The 13023-nt window shown below is 46.6% G+C and overlaps 1 protein-coding gene across 1 annotated transcript; it reads right to left on the bottom strand.

Annotated features, from left to right (window-relative positions):
- Positions 1-1884: 1884 nt before the first annotated feature.
- On the bottom strand, positions 1885-10659 carry LOC307208817 (uncharacterized protein C6orf136 homolog). The gene is made up of 6 exons (XM_079963801.1): positions 10427-10659; positions 7133-7651; positions 5286-5374; positions 3179-3379; positions 2416-2485; positions 1885-2265 (listed from the first exon to the last, which is right to left on the bottom strand). Exons 1-6 carry the CDS (start codon positions 10562-10564, stop codon positions 2107-2109), a joined length of 1176 nt encoding a protein of 391 aa, XP_079819927.1. The 5' UTR covers positions 10565-10659; the 3' UTR covers positions 1885-2106.
- Between the last annotated feature and the right edge of the window lie 2364 nt (positions 10660-13023).

Here is a 13023-nt window from a genome sequence, read left to right on the forward strand (position 1 = left end):
CAGTTCCCAGCCAATGCAGGCAGCTAACCTACGCTCTGGGGCAGTTCATACATTATCTTGTGATTGAACAGTTTGGTTAAGGATTTACAGTATATAAAGCTGGTGGTCTGCGCTGCTAAAAAGTTAAAATTCTCTCAAGAACAAATGAATGCTGGAAATAATTCAGTGATAAGTATGTTCTTATTCTCTAACTTACTCTGCTTCCTCCTGACAAGTTAAGCTCTGAAGGACACTGACATTCTGCTTCCAAACCTTGGAAAGCTTGACACACCTCTCATTTTAAGATTCAGGATGTCTTAGTGACATTTTTAAGCATCTTTGCAATCATTAAGATTAACATTTTCTCTTCAGCGAAAAGAAAGCTGACATTCTTAAGTACCATTCACAGTACGACTTTCTGTGCTCACACAATTGTGAGATTTGACACCATAACTCAATAAAGCTTCCAAAAGATTGTACTAGCCGATGGGGAATTTACTAATGTAAAATCTGCTGTGCCTGTACTCAGTACAAAATCTACTATGTTGCTACAGGAAGCTGGAATGCCTGCCTTGTTTTTTGTTACATAGTTGAAAAAACCCTATGTATGACACAGAAATGTGTTGCAGAGAAATCTGAAACGGGCTTTTATTTATAGCAGCGGTTTTCATCCAGTGTGCGGTGGCACCCTGGGTTGCCTTGAATGATGGTCGGGGTGCCGCAGGCAACACTGGCCTGCCTCTATCCCTCTTTCTTTCCCTTTGATGCCCTCTTGCCTCTCTACCTCCCAAAGGTTGTCAAAGCTGTTTGTTGCAGCAGCCCTGGCTACAATCTCCCCAGGCGAATGGTGCCTCGGGGGCTGGCCAGGAGGTGTTTCCCAGGCCCCTGTGGGGCAGTGTGAGGAGGCACCTCTCTTTTGTGGGGGTGGGGGAGAGCTTAGAGACCAGGGACGGCAGCAACGGCTGCCTGGAGGACTCCCAAGGAGAGAGGATAGTGTTTGAAAAAGGGTGAGAGGCAGCCAGCTCTGCAGGTAAGAGGTGACATAACAGGGCTCCTGAGTCTCTCAGGAGTGCCGCAGAAAGAATGTAGTTGGTCAAGGGAGCCATGGACTCAACAAGCTTGAAAACCTCTGATTTATATTGTCAACTACTACTCTGTTTCTCTTAAGCCAAGGGTGACTGAGCTGTGGCCTGCCAGGTGCTGTTGGACTCCCTTCCCATCAGCTCTAGCCAGCATGGCCAATGGTCAGGTTTGATGGAAGTTGTGCCTAAGTATAAATATAACCTGCCAATTACCTAATAATTTTCCTAGCCCAAGAGAGCAATTGTTTTGATTAATATAATCATCCTTATAATGATTTTTAAGATAACAATATAAAATCAACCATAAGTCTAGATTGGCGCTGGACAAAATTTTCATGCAGCTCAATTTTCTGTGCAAAGAAGCTCTTGCCAAGACAAGCCACCTTTTATGAAAAATTATTTATAATAATAATAATTTATTATTTATACCCCGCCCATCTGGCTGGGTTTCCCCAGCCACTCTGGGCGGCTCCCAATCAAGTGTTATAAAGTGTGTTTGCACATTATATGCCTTGATTCTGTCGCTTCTCAGCAAGCACTTTGATCCATAGAGGCATTCCTCATTTCATGGCGATCTTTATAAAGTGTAGCTAAGTGATGATGCACAGCACCAACCCCATCGCTGTGATTCACCTCCTCTGCGGTGACCATCGGCATCTGAAAGTTGCCAACCCTTTTTGGCCATCTGCATGTGCCCTGAACAAACAGGGACCGCCTTTTCATGCTGCTGAAAAGGGTGTTGTGAAACGGGGGCCTCTGTTCTGAATCAGTAGTTTAGATGCAAGTTGTGCTTCTACGATGGAGCCACTTCATTCGCCCAGACTTATTTTCAACATAAACCTTTTTATTCTGTACAGATTAAATTACAACCATCTTTATACAGCGCTTGCTGGTGCAGTTGACAGCATAGCCACATGGAAGGCAAAGCCCACGCTATTTATAGAGAGGCAACACCGATACACAATGAGCCACTAGTGGCATCCTGCCAGCCACACATAGATATTGTCAATGAGCTGAGAGACATGACTAGCGAGAGGGCTGGACTTCAGGTATCCCTACAACCTAGTGGTGTTTCCTGCTGCTTGCCAGCCAAAATTGATAACAGCAGGAGCAGCGACGGCTTCTGTTCTGACAGCCCCAGGCCCAACAATGAGGCTACAACAAGCTTTTTCAACTTGTTCAGGGGAGGCTGGGATGGCATGAGCTGCAAGGGGAAAATAATCCAGGAATTAGGCTGGTGAGTATAAAATAACTTCGTCTCTAGAATCAAACAAAGTGAAAGGGTGGCAGGAGCAGGGAGGGAGAGAGTGTTTCTACTCTCTCCTGCAGGTGGTATTCATGCACCAACACTCACCTTGCTTACCCTGTGACACTTAATCAATCCTTGTGAATCTAAGTAGAAAGTAGAATAGGCATCATAGGTCCTGGAGAGGAATTTTTTTATAAAATAAAATTAGGCAAAAGATCAGTTGGGTGGAATCTTCCAACAAATACAGCATGTAAGTACACGTGTTTTTAATATATTACTGCATCTGAAAGGCTCAGCTCATGCTAACAACCCTAAAACAGCACCCAAATAAGCAGAATACACTATTTTTCTTAAGACTTTCTCATAGCTACTTAACCCTAGCAATGGCAAGCCAGTATAAATACAGTGGTACCTTGGTTCTCAAACGGCTTGGCTCCCAAACAAATCGCCTCCCAAATGCCGCAAACATGGAAGTAAGTGTTCTGGTTTATGAATGTTTATCAGAAGCTGAACATCCGACGCAGCTTCCGCTTGAGTGCAGGAAGCTCCTGCAGCCAATCGGAAGCCACGCCTCGGGTTTCAAACAGTTTTCGGGAGTTGAACAGACTCCCGGAACGGACTAAGTTCGAGAACCAAGGTACCACTGTACAGTACAGTGCTTTCAGAAGACTAGCACTGGTGTCAGAATTTCATTAAGACAGACAGAGAAAGACAGTTATCTTTTCACTTCCTTCCTCCCCCGGCCCCAAAAGAACAATAGAAGCATGTCAAAAGCCCTTGTTCTGATGCCAGGGATTACACAAGACGGTACATTTGTCTGGGGCTGCTCAGCTCTAAAGAGACTGCTTCCCCAAAGGAGATGTCTCACCTGTACAGCTCACTCTTATCCTTCTTGTAGAAGCGCAACAGGAATACATGGAAAGGCAGCCCTTTAATCCGCCACCGGGCTTGGATGCTCCAGTTCTCAGGGTGCTGTGTCACCTTCAGCACCTCCATGTGCAAACTGGCAAAGTAGTTCCAAGCCAAGAAACGGCAGAAGGTCAGCGCCAACTGGTACATGGTTCGGCCGCTGGTGATGGGAGGCAGAGAGGTGAAGAGAATGGAAAGGTCAGACTGGGATAGGAAATAAAGACACACTAGGGAATGACCTGGGACGCAGGTGGCGCTGTGGGTTAAAGCCTCAGCGCCTAGGGCTTGCCGATTGAAAGGTCGGCGGTTCGAATCCCTGCGGCGGGGTGTGCTCCCGCTGCTCGGTCCCAGCGCTGCCAACCTAGCAGTTCAAAAGCACCTCCGGGTGCAAGTAGATAAATAGGGACCGCTTACCAGCGGGAAGGTAAACGGCGTTTCCGTGTGCGGCTCTGGCTCTGGCTCTGGCTCTGGCCAGAGCAGCGATGTCACGCTGGCCACGTGACCCGGAAGTGTCTCCGGACAGCGCTGGCCCCTGGCCTCTTAAGTGAGATGGGCGCACAACCCCAGAGTCTGTCAAGACTGGCCCGTACGGGCAGGGGTACCTTTACCTTTACCTAGGGAATGACCTAGTCCTCTCACCTCTACCGAGACAGATGATTCATACTGCCATCTCAAGTAGAATGACATTATCTTGAACTTCCCTCTCTGTTCATCCCTGCAGGTTTAGACAGAAGCAGTACAGTTCCAGCCATAACACCTGGGAAGCTGATTAAGAAGGTTCCCCCAACCATTCTTCCTTCCCTAAATAGATCAAGGGTAGCCAGCCTTTTGGGGTCCCATTTTCAAGCTGGAGAAACTGTTGTGAACACTCCACACAAATCACCACCTTTTCAGCCAACTACAACATAGGGCTTTTTTCGAGCTTAATTTCAGGCATGGGAGAGGGCCCTATAGGAAAGTCTCTGTGGACACTGGCAAAGACTCACACGTGAAACAGATCAAATGCCACGGATAACTCATGTAATCTCGCATTAAACAAAATGCTTGTTGGGGTGGGGAAAAGAAGAGGAAACATACAAATTCTGCTGCAAGTTAGTAAGTAATTCACAAATATGTGGAAATTAGACCTTTGAGCATATGATCCCCTGCCGCAGAACAGCTATATGCTGAAGGCAACCAAGGGATTTCAGAGGATAACTGAAGTAGCAGCAATTGTTGGGGATGTTTCAGTAAGCTGAAGCAAGATTATCCAACCAATATCAGAGCACAGGGATGAGAGTCCAAAGCTCTTTCATCATACTGTTGTTTCTTCCAACATGCTCTCAGGCAGAAGCAACACTTCACCGTACTACAAGGGGCCCATGCTAGAAGAGAGCCCTGTAAATCTTCGTTTCTCTACTTATGCTCAACTCAAATTCAATGGTAAGGTATTTGCCGAACGGCATAAGCACATGAGAGTCCATTTCGAAATATTCAGAGACTAAGGCATGGCTCCGGGAAGCCCAGCCTGAGCTCTTTATTGCTCTTGCTGTGTCTCTGCAGTGTGACGCCATTTGCCAAGTGTCACATCCAACGTGACAGGACAGGGTATGTAATTATAACACGACATCGACAAAGGAGATGCAACAGATGGGAATTGTGAAAGAAACCTTGCCCTAAAGACAAGCTGATGAAAAGTGGGGTGGAGTTTAATAAATAAAATACAAAAGATGAGGTAGAGTGCCAGCTAGGGCACTGGGACTGGTGCCATTTTGGAAAGATTTGAGTAATGCCCACTGAATATAGCAAGCCACTTCTGCCAGTGATTCAGGTTGTCTAGACACTGCCTGCTTTCTCGAGTCCTCAAGACGGTCAGAAGGCTGCCATTATCTTTGGGATGCTTCCCACAGAGAGCCAGATAACTTCTGCTATGCAACCATTAGATCTTTAACTTACACAATGGATAGGAGGGACTGTTTTCTTTCATCTACTTTAAACGTTTCACGGAACCTTTCCCCCGTCATCAGAGAGCAGATCATTCAGCCGGCAGGCATCCCCCCCATCCCTTCACTGTTCCTAGAACTGACCGTGTTCTCAGATGCAGAATCTCATTGATGAACTCTACTTCCTGGGAGTAGATCCCATAGTCGTGGGTCTTCAAAAAGAAGTATGGTAACTGGAGGAGGGGGGGGGGGAGAGAGACAAAACAAAAACTATGAAACATTCCCAGCCCAGCTGCAGGCTTCCAGTGCTACCTTCAAAAAACTTCCCCCTATCCTCAGCTTTCACATCTACAGTACGTGGCTAACTCTTCCTCAATTCAGATTGTGGGCTCTTTGGCCTCGGTTTGACCCAGGGGAGTGGGAACATATTCTTGGTTAATTCCAATTCGAAACCTCAACTTCCTATGTGGAAATTTACATTTTAAAATCTGATATTCTGACTCAGCCTTCCATGCACAAATATAAAATAGAATTGGTATATATACTTGAGTAAGAAAGTGGGCCAGGATTCTGAGACTCGTGCACATAACAAAACTTTTTCTGCATGGATGGGACTTGTTATGTGCTGGATATTGATGCACCAAAGTCCCCTGGCTTTCATGAGTAGCTCCAAGAGGTGGTTGTAAGAGAAGGAGAACTCCAAGCTACTTCTTGGGTTTTTTGGACCCCTGCCTTGAACTCCCGCCTCATTACAAAAGAGGCTTTTATAAGTCAAATACTCAGGCCCTTGAAACATGAGATCCTACACTTAAATTTCAAGTTTTCAGTTCTCAGTGGTACTTCTTTACTGCTATAATTTCTAGGCCCTCCAGGGTCTCAAGCAGGCAGAGGTTTTTCCCACCGCCTGTGACCTGTGATAGTGAGGCTTCCTCACAGAGACTACTGCCACCCTACTCCTCACCCCTCCACCCCTGCCAATAACACAGATAAACATGATGCCAGGAAGTCACCCAAGGAGATATGGGAAGATTCATGTGTTACTTCTCAATGTGGCAGGCATTTCCACTAAGACTGTGCACATACCATACATTTAAAGCACATGACTCCCCCCTGTTCAATTCTGGAAACTAGTTGTTAAGGGTGCTGGGAACTGTAGGTCTGATGTGTGAACTACAGTTCCCAAGATTCTTTGGAGGAGGTGGGAAGGAATGTGCTTTAAATGTCTGTTGTGTAAGCAGCCCAAGTCAGTTTTGCGTGATAAATTATTTGTGTCTTCTCATGAAGGGAAGGCACTAGAACAAAGAAAACACTGCAGACAAGGGTTGTGGCATAGAAGATTTCAGATCTTAGTACATGAAACTAACTTACTTCATGATATTCACCATGTAAAAACCACCTCGGGGTGAATTTATCTCATAAATTATTATTATTTATTGAATTTATATACCGCCCAATACTCAGAGGTCTCAGGGCAGTTCACAGAATAAAATCAAGATACCACAAAATACCCAATAAAAATCAAAACAACAACCCAATAGCTCCCCCCCCCCAAATAACATTTTAAAGGGTTTTAAAGGATGTAAATCAGATCAACCAAAGGCCTGGTTAAAAAAGAGCATTTTTGCCTGGCCCCTAAAGGTGTGCAATGAAGGCACCAGGAGAACATCCCTGGGGACAGCATTCCACAAACGGGGAGCCACTGCAGAGAAGGCCCCGTCTCGTGTTGCCACCCTCCGGACCTCTTGAGTAGTAAAGCAGTAAACGCTGAACCTAACCTCCAAGTATGTCAAGATGAGGAATTCAAAGGACAGCATAACAAGAAGGGGCCCTTAACTCCTGCCCAAGCCACACAGAACAGAACCCAGCCTGCCATGCCACTCCTTATTCCAATATCGAGTTCAGAATATGCTAGCCTGCTTTTGGGAAGTCTTCCAGCCCTAGCAAAGCAAAAACACTAAGCCCCATAACAGGACAAGATCCCCCATATATACCTCTTTCCGTAGTTTCTGATGCATGACTGCAAGATGCTCTTCCATGCTGGGGTCATCCCTTTCTGGAGAACTAACTGGGGAGGGAGTCCTGCTAGTAGCCCTGAAAGGTACAAGGGGCCCCAGTGCTACCTCTGAAGCCTGGTAAGGCGATCGGTACTGCCAGCCGTGGAAAAGGCTGTGCAGGGAGTCTAAAGAGGCGCCGTCCAGCCCTTCGCTCTCTTGCACTGCAATGTCGTCCTGTTGCCTCCCGTTCACCAGCGTGATGGCACCCTCCATGCCCTCTGGTGGGGAAAGCACAGCGGGGTGGGGAAGGACCCTAGTCTCTAGATAGCGCATCGGCGGGCAAAGGCTGGTCTTCAGTTTCGTACTGTTGATAACGGCAAAGTTGTCCCCAGGAGGTGCAGGCAGGACGGTGGGAACTTCCGATGGGTTCTTGGTGAAGAGGGAGTGGAATGTCGGTCCTATGGAACCGGAAGAGACTAGCCCTGGAGGTAGTTTGTCCCATGAGCCATCCAGGTCCTAGAATAAAAGAAGGTATTTGAGGACAATTAAAGCTAGGTAGCCCAGCTGTGCCCCTGGAACTCCTGAAAAGTGAAAGAAGCTTGCAAAAACACCTAAATCAGGCTTCCTCAAACTCGGCCCTCCAGATGTTTTGAGACTACAAGTCCCATCATCCCTGACCACTGGTCCTGCTAGCTAGGGACCATGGGAGTTGTAGGCCAAAAACATCTGGAGGGCCGAGTTTGAGGAAGCCTGACCTAAATTATCCTCCTCAAAAAACCGGGAGCATTTTTGCTCAGGTTGATGGGAGAAGAAATTGCAAAAGTAGATTAAAGACTATTTATGTATGCTACCACTGCAGCAAGAACTTTGTTAGTCCAAAGGTGGAAATCCCAAGAATTACCAACGACTGAGGAGTGGCAGATGAAGATGATGGACTATGAGGAATTGGCCAAACTGACTGTGAAGATCCGGAACCAAGACGATTGGAGTAAATAGATTGATCATTGCAAAAATGTGAAGACACTAGCAAGACTGATATGAAACCTGTAACATAACATAAAAATAGCATCTGACGACTGATAATAAAAGGATTGGATATATGTTGAAAGACAGAAACTGGCAGCTAAAAGGCACATACAATTTATTAGGAAATGGGAAACCAGTTGAAGGGAGGGAGTGAAGTCACAAGCTCAGCAGAGCAAATGAAATTGATTTGTTATTGTAATGTTATTGTAACATATATTTTATGTTTTATGTTTTTTATTAAAGAAAATAATAAGAATTATATTCCAAAAAAAAAAAAGGAAGTCCTACAGCCTCAGCCACCATTCTCGGCTCTCTTTAAAAACCCCCACACACCGATAAATGGGAAGCGTGACAAGATTTGACATAAGACCGACAACTGCTAAGTTACTGGTTCTGGCACCAGGCCTATATAAGGATCTAAAGAGAACAGTCCCATATTCCTTTCCTCAATTCCTGCACCAACCAGTTTCCATCTCCCAGGCTACCTTGGTATTCAGCGAGAATGGAACTGTTTTAGATATTACACATCCTCACACCAGCTCACATCAGTTAAATGGTCATTTTTGTGTTCAGCATTGCATAGAAACTGACACACAAGATAGTGCAAAGTAAAAATGCCTAGCAACAATATCAGAGGCAGAACCTGGTAGTCATACCTCGGCTTAAAGTAGCTTCGGGTTGAGTGTTTTCAGGTTGTGCTCCGCGGCAACCCGGACGTAACGGAACACGTTACTTCTGGGTTTCGCTGCTCGCGCAGACACTCAAAAAGACGTCATTCGCAGACGCGGGTTGTGTTTGCTTCAGGATGCAAACGGATTCCATTCACATCCAGAGGTACCACTGTATTTTGAAAATGTCAGTTTTCCAGTTGGCATAAATGCAGGGCAAAACCTGAAAACGGGTGGGCAGAGCTGAGTGAAGCTTCAAACTAAGATGGCATCCAGTGATCAGTCAGTAAGCCACACTTTAGCAATTTGCCCTTGCCTACAGATACTCTTCCCTGCTTCCCCACTTTTTGTTGTCTATATCGGGGACAATGAAAGAGTGTGCCTTCAGGGTTGAAGTCAAACTGTTGGAAAGTTACAGCGCTTGCTGTGGCTGTACAGCCTGATACGGGAGAGGCATGTTTTATTGTAGGTGGGGCACTGGAAGGCATCTGCTTTTGCTGCTCTGGATGCACCAGGAAATTTCTTCTCTCTGCCCAGTGGTCACTCCTTCTCCAGTCACTGCTATATAGTTCATCTTAGCACAGCCCCAACCCAACCCCTTGTGAAGATCTGAATTTTAGAAGGCCAATAAATTGTGGCATATGCAGTGCTTTTTTTCTGGGGGGATGCTGGAGTACACATACTCCTCAACGTTTTGTGAATCTTTGTACTTTTGTCCTTTTACTGTATTTATTTTTCCCGATCTGAACTATAAAATGGTGATTTTCTTGAGTCAAAATGAGAGTACAGTGGTACCTCTGGTTGTGAACGGGATCCGTTCCCGGGCCCCATTCACAACCTGAAAGGAACACAACCCGCATCTGCATGGGTCGCAATTCACCACTTCTGCACATGCACGTGACATCATTTTGCGCGTCTGCACATGCGGCGAAACCCAGAAGTAACCCTTTCCGGTACTTCCGGGTCGCTGTGGGACGCAACCTGAAAAGATGTAACCTGAACTGAGCGTAACAAGAGGTATGACTGTACCCCTAAACATTTTTTAAAGGGTGTAGGTATGCAAATATATATAAGAGGGCATGCGTATTGTGGCACTTTAAGAACCATGAAGAGTATGTTTCCAGGGTACTGGGTCCACTTCACCATGCACTCAAGGCCCCCCCCCCAAGCATGTACTGTGTGTGTGCACACACAGATAGATAAACATAAACACAAACACACAATCACACACAAATAGATAGATAGATAGATAGATAGATAGATAAACACAAACACACAATCACACACAGATAGATAAACATAAACACACAAACACGGGCTCAGCGCACGAGGGAGGCACGAGCAACGATCCAGTTGCCAATCCCGCCACTCGCAATCCTACCCAACTCAGTGCTCATAAAGTTGGTCCTACGGACCATGTGCCAACACCCCCGCCCCCCCCCCCCAAAAGCAGCCCTCCTTCCGGGACTCCCATCATCAGCACTCAAAAAGGAGCAGGGTCGCCTGGCCACGCCCCCTCGGCCCCCGGCCACGCCCCCTCGCCCACCCCGCCCTCCCGTCTCCCGCTCTCTCCTCGCTGGCTCGCTCGCTCTCTCACCTTCGGCCGCGCCCGGTAACAGCATCGCGCCGCGTCGCCGTGGCCCAGCCGGAGCCTGCCGCCGCCGCCGCTTCCTCCCCACCTCCACGGGCACCGGGGCCCCAGGCGCCCGGCCACCGCCCGGCTCCGCTGGTACATAATGCGGACACAGGGCGGCTCCCCACCTCCAGCCCAACGCCTCTCGCCTCAGAAAGCGCCCGCTGCAGCCGGCGAAGCCACGGCGCCTGCGCCGGCAAGGGAGCCTCCAAATGCGCAGGCGCAGTGCCGTAGTCTCCTTGGGCTGAAGGAGGAAGGCGTGCGCAGGCGCCCTCTTGGCCGGGCCCCGACCCCGCTTTGAACTTTCCGCGAGCGAGCGAGAGCTCTTCGCCCACTGCGCTTGCGCAACGAGGCTACTACTGCTGCTGCTGCTGCTGCTGCTGCTGCTGCTAGGGGTTACGGTTCTGCTCCAGGGAGACTTCCGGTTCTCTATCGCAGCTGACAGCATCCTCCATGTGCGGGGGTCGAGAGTGCTAGAAATGCAGAAGGCCGACAAAAAAATGGCACTACGGAGTCTTTCGAGCCCTGTCCTTATTTTCCCCCTCCCAGGATATTCCTTCCCATCCTCTCACATCACACACACAGCACGCATTGAGCACAGCCAGGGCTCACTGGGCAGTTTGAGGGGGGGGGGGGGCAGCACCCCCTCTCCTCATAAGAAGTTGAACATATTTTGTTCCCCAAAGCTGCAACTGTCTCCCTCTTGCGCTTATGTAATCAAAACCATCAACTCTAGAAGAACTTCGCTTTTAGTTATGTAGGATAATTAAATGTAAAAACCCCAAAACACACGTGGTTGGAGGCTCCTTTGGGTGGAGGGGATTTGACATAATCATGCCCCTAACAACGAAGTGCCCCTGTGCATTTTTTTAACGCCTCATGACAAGTAGAAGGGCAACAGTTTCACAATGTGTTGCATGAAGGTGTATCTTTCAGACTCATTACAGTGGTACCTCGGGTTACATACACTTCAGGTTACAGACTCTGCTAACCCAAAAATAGTACCTCGGGTTAAGAACTTTGCTTCAGGATGAGAACAGAAATTGTGCTCCGGCAGCGCGGCGGCAGCAGGAGGCCCCATTAGCTAAAGTGGTGCTTCAGGTTGAGAACAGTTTCAGGTTAAGAACGGACCTCTGGAACGAATTAAGTACTTAACCCTATGTACCACTGTACAGTCCTTTGAAAAAGCCATGTCCTCTACCCAGGATAGTGAAAGAAACCTCATGCCCTTAATGATGATGTGACAGGAAGATGATAATAATACAGCCTTCTAAAAGGCTTCATGACAGGTAAAGACATAGATCTCAAAAGCTGAGAGCCAATATTTATTGTAATAGGCTTCCGTATTACAGCAACCCCCTTGGTGAATCCTTACACCCTTAACATGAAGTTGCTCGGTTCTAGTCTTAAAGCCCAGTCTTTTAGCTCACTTTTCCTACTTGTTGCTGTTGGTGAATGTTAATCTGGTTTTACCAGTTAAGAGCTGGTCACACCAACACAGACCAGATTGTATCAATTACTCCTTTTGAATGGCTCTCGCTTTCACAGGAAAATGGAAATTGTGCATTGCTCTACCTTCCAGCCTCCCTTCGTGATAACGTATTTTCCTCTGTATGCACACATAAAGTTAGGAACTATTTATGTGTCTGATGAGGGGGGTTCTCATCCACAAAACCTTACACCACAATATTTGAACCCTTTAAGGTGTCGTCGGACTCGTGCTACAACAGACACAACTCCACTTCTGTAATTTCCTCACAAAATGTTTGCTTCAGTTATGAGTGCAGCTATCAAACACGGCGTGCGTACATAGAATTATATAGACTATTGATTTCAGTGAGTTTAGGTACACCCAGTACTTTTTTCTGGGGGGACCCAGGGGTACACATACCCCTAAACATTTTATGAATCTAGTTTGGCCTCATTGAGGGGCAGTATTTCAATATGAGTAGGAAAATGAGAGTACCCCTAAACATTATTTTAAGAAATAAAGCACTGGGTACACCTAACAGCAGCTCCCATTCCATTTTCTATCATGTATACATTTCCCCCCCTTCTCCTTTGAAGCATTACATTGTTTCTTTAGTTTAGGGAGTACAATATTGCTTTAAATCTTGCCAGGTAGTTAGCATTACTTTGATTCAGAAGTGAGTTTCCTAAAAAATAGTTCCTTGTTAGATTTTGAAAAATAAAGTTACAGTGAATATCAGAACTTTCACTGTTGCCTTAATCCTCCCCAAATAAACAAAAAAGAATTATTTCCTACTTTAAACCTTATTTTATTCCAACAGCTAGAGAGCAGGCTCAACTGAAAAACAAAAAATAACCAAAACATTTTTGCAAGCCAGAGAAGTACACTGATTTCAACACACTGGAACAAAAAGGTACTTCTCATGTACTTGCAACTCTTTTGTCCTGCATATGGAAGCTTATAATCTGAACAGGAAATGATGGCTGCAAGGAACTCTGCTTTTTCTCTATCTTGAGCCTGCTCAAACTTAAGTGCTAGAAAACTTTTCTGCATGTATGGGACATGCAGCCCAAATTGTACATGTTCAAAT

Source organism: Podarcis cretensis, assembly GCF_951804945.1.
Source record: "Podarcis cretensis genome assembly, chromosome: 2".
Classification (NCBI taxonomy): Eukaryota; Metazoa; Chordata; class Lepidosauria; order Squamata; family Lacertidae; genus Podarcis; species Podarcis cretensis.

Excerpts from the sequence above, each read along its gene's own strand:
- LOC307208817 (XM_079963801.1), bottom strand. The coding sequence starts at position 10,564 with ATGTACCAGCGGAGCCGGGCGGTGGCCGGGCGCCTGGGGCCCCGGTGC. Across the intron at positions 7,652-10,426 it reads GTTACCGGGCGCGGCCGAAG|GACCTGGATGGCTCATGGGA; the intron begins GTGAGAGAGCGA and ends CTTTTATTCTAG. Across the intron at positions 2,266-2,415 it reads AGTGTCACAGGGTAAGCAAG|CTCATGCCATCCCAGCCTCC; the intron begins GTGAGTGTTGGT and ends TTCCCCTTGCAG.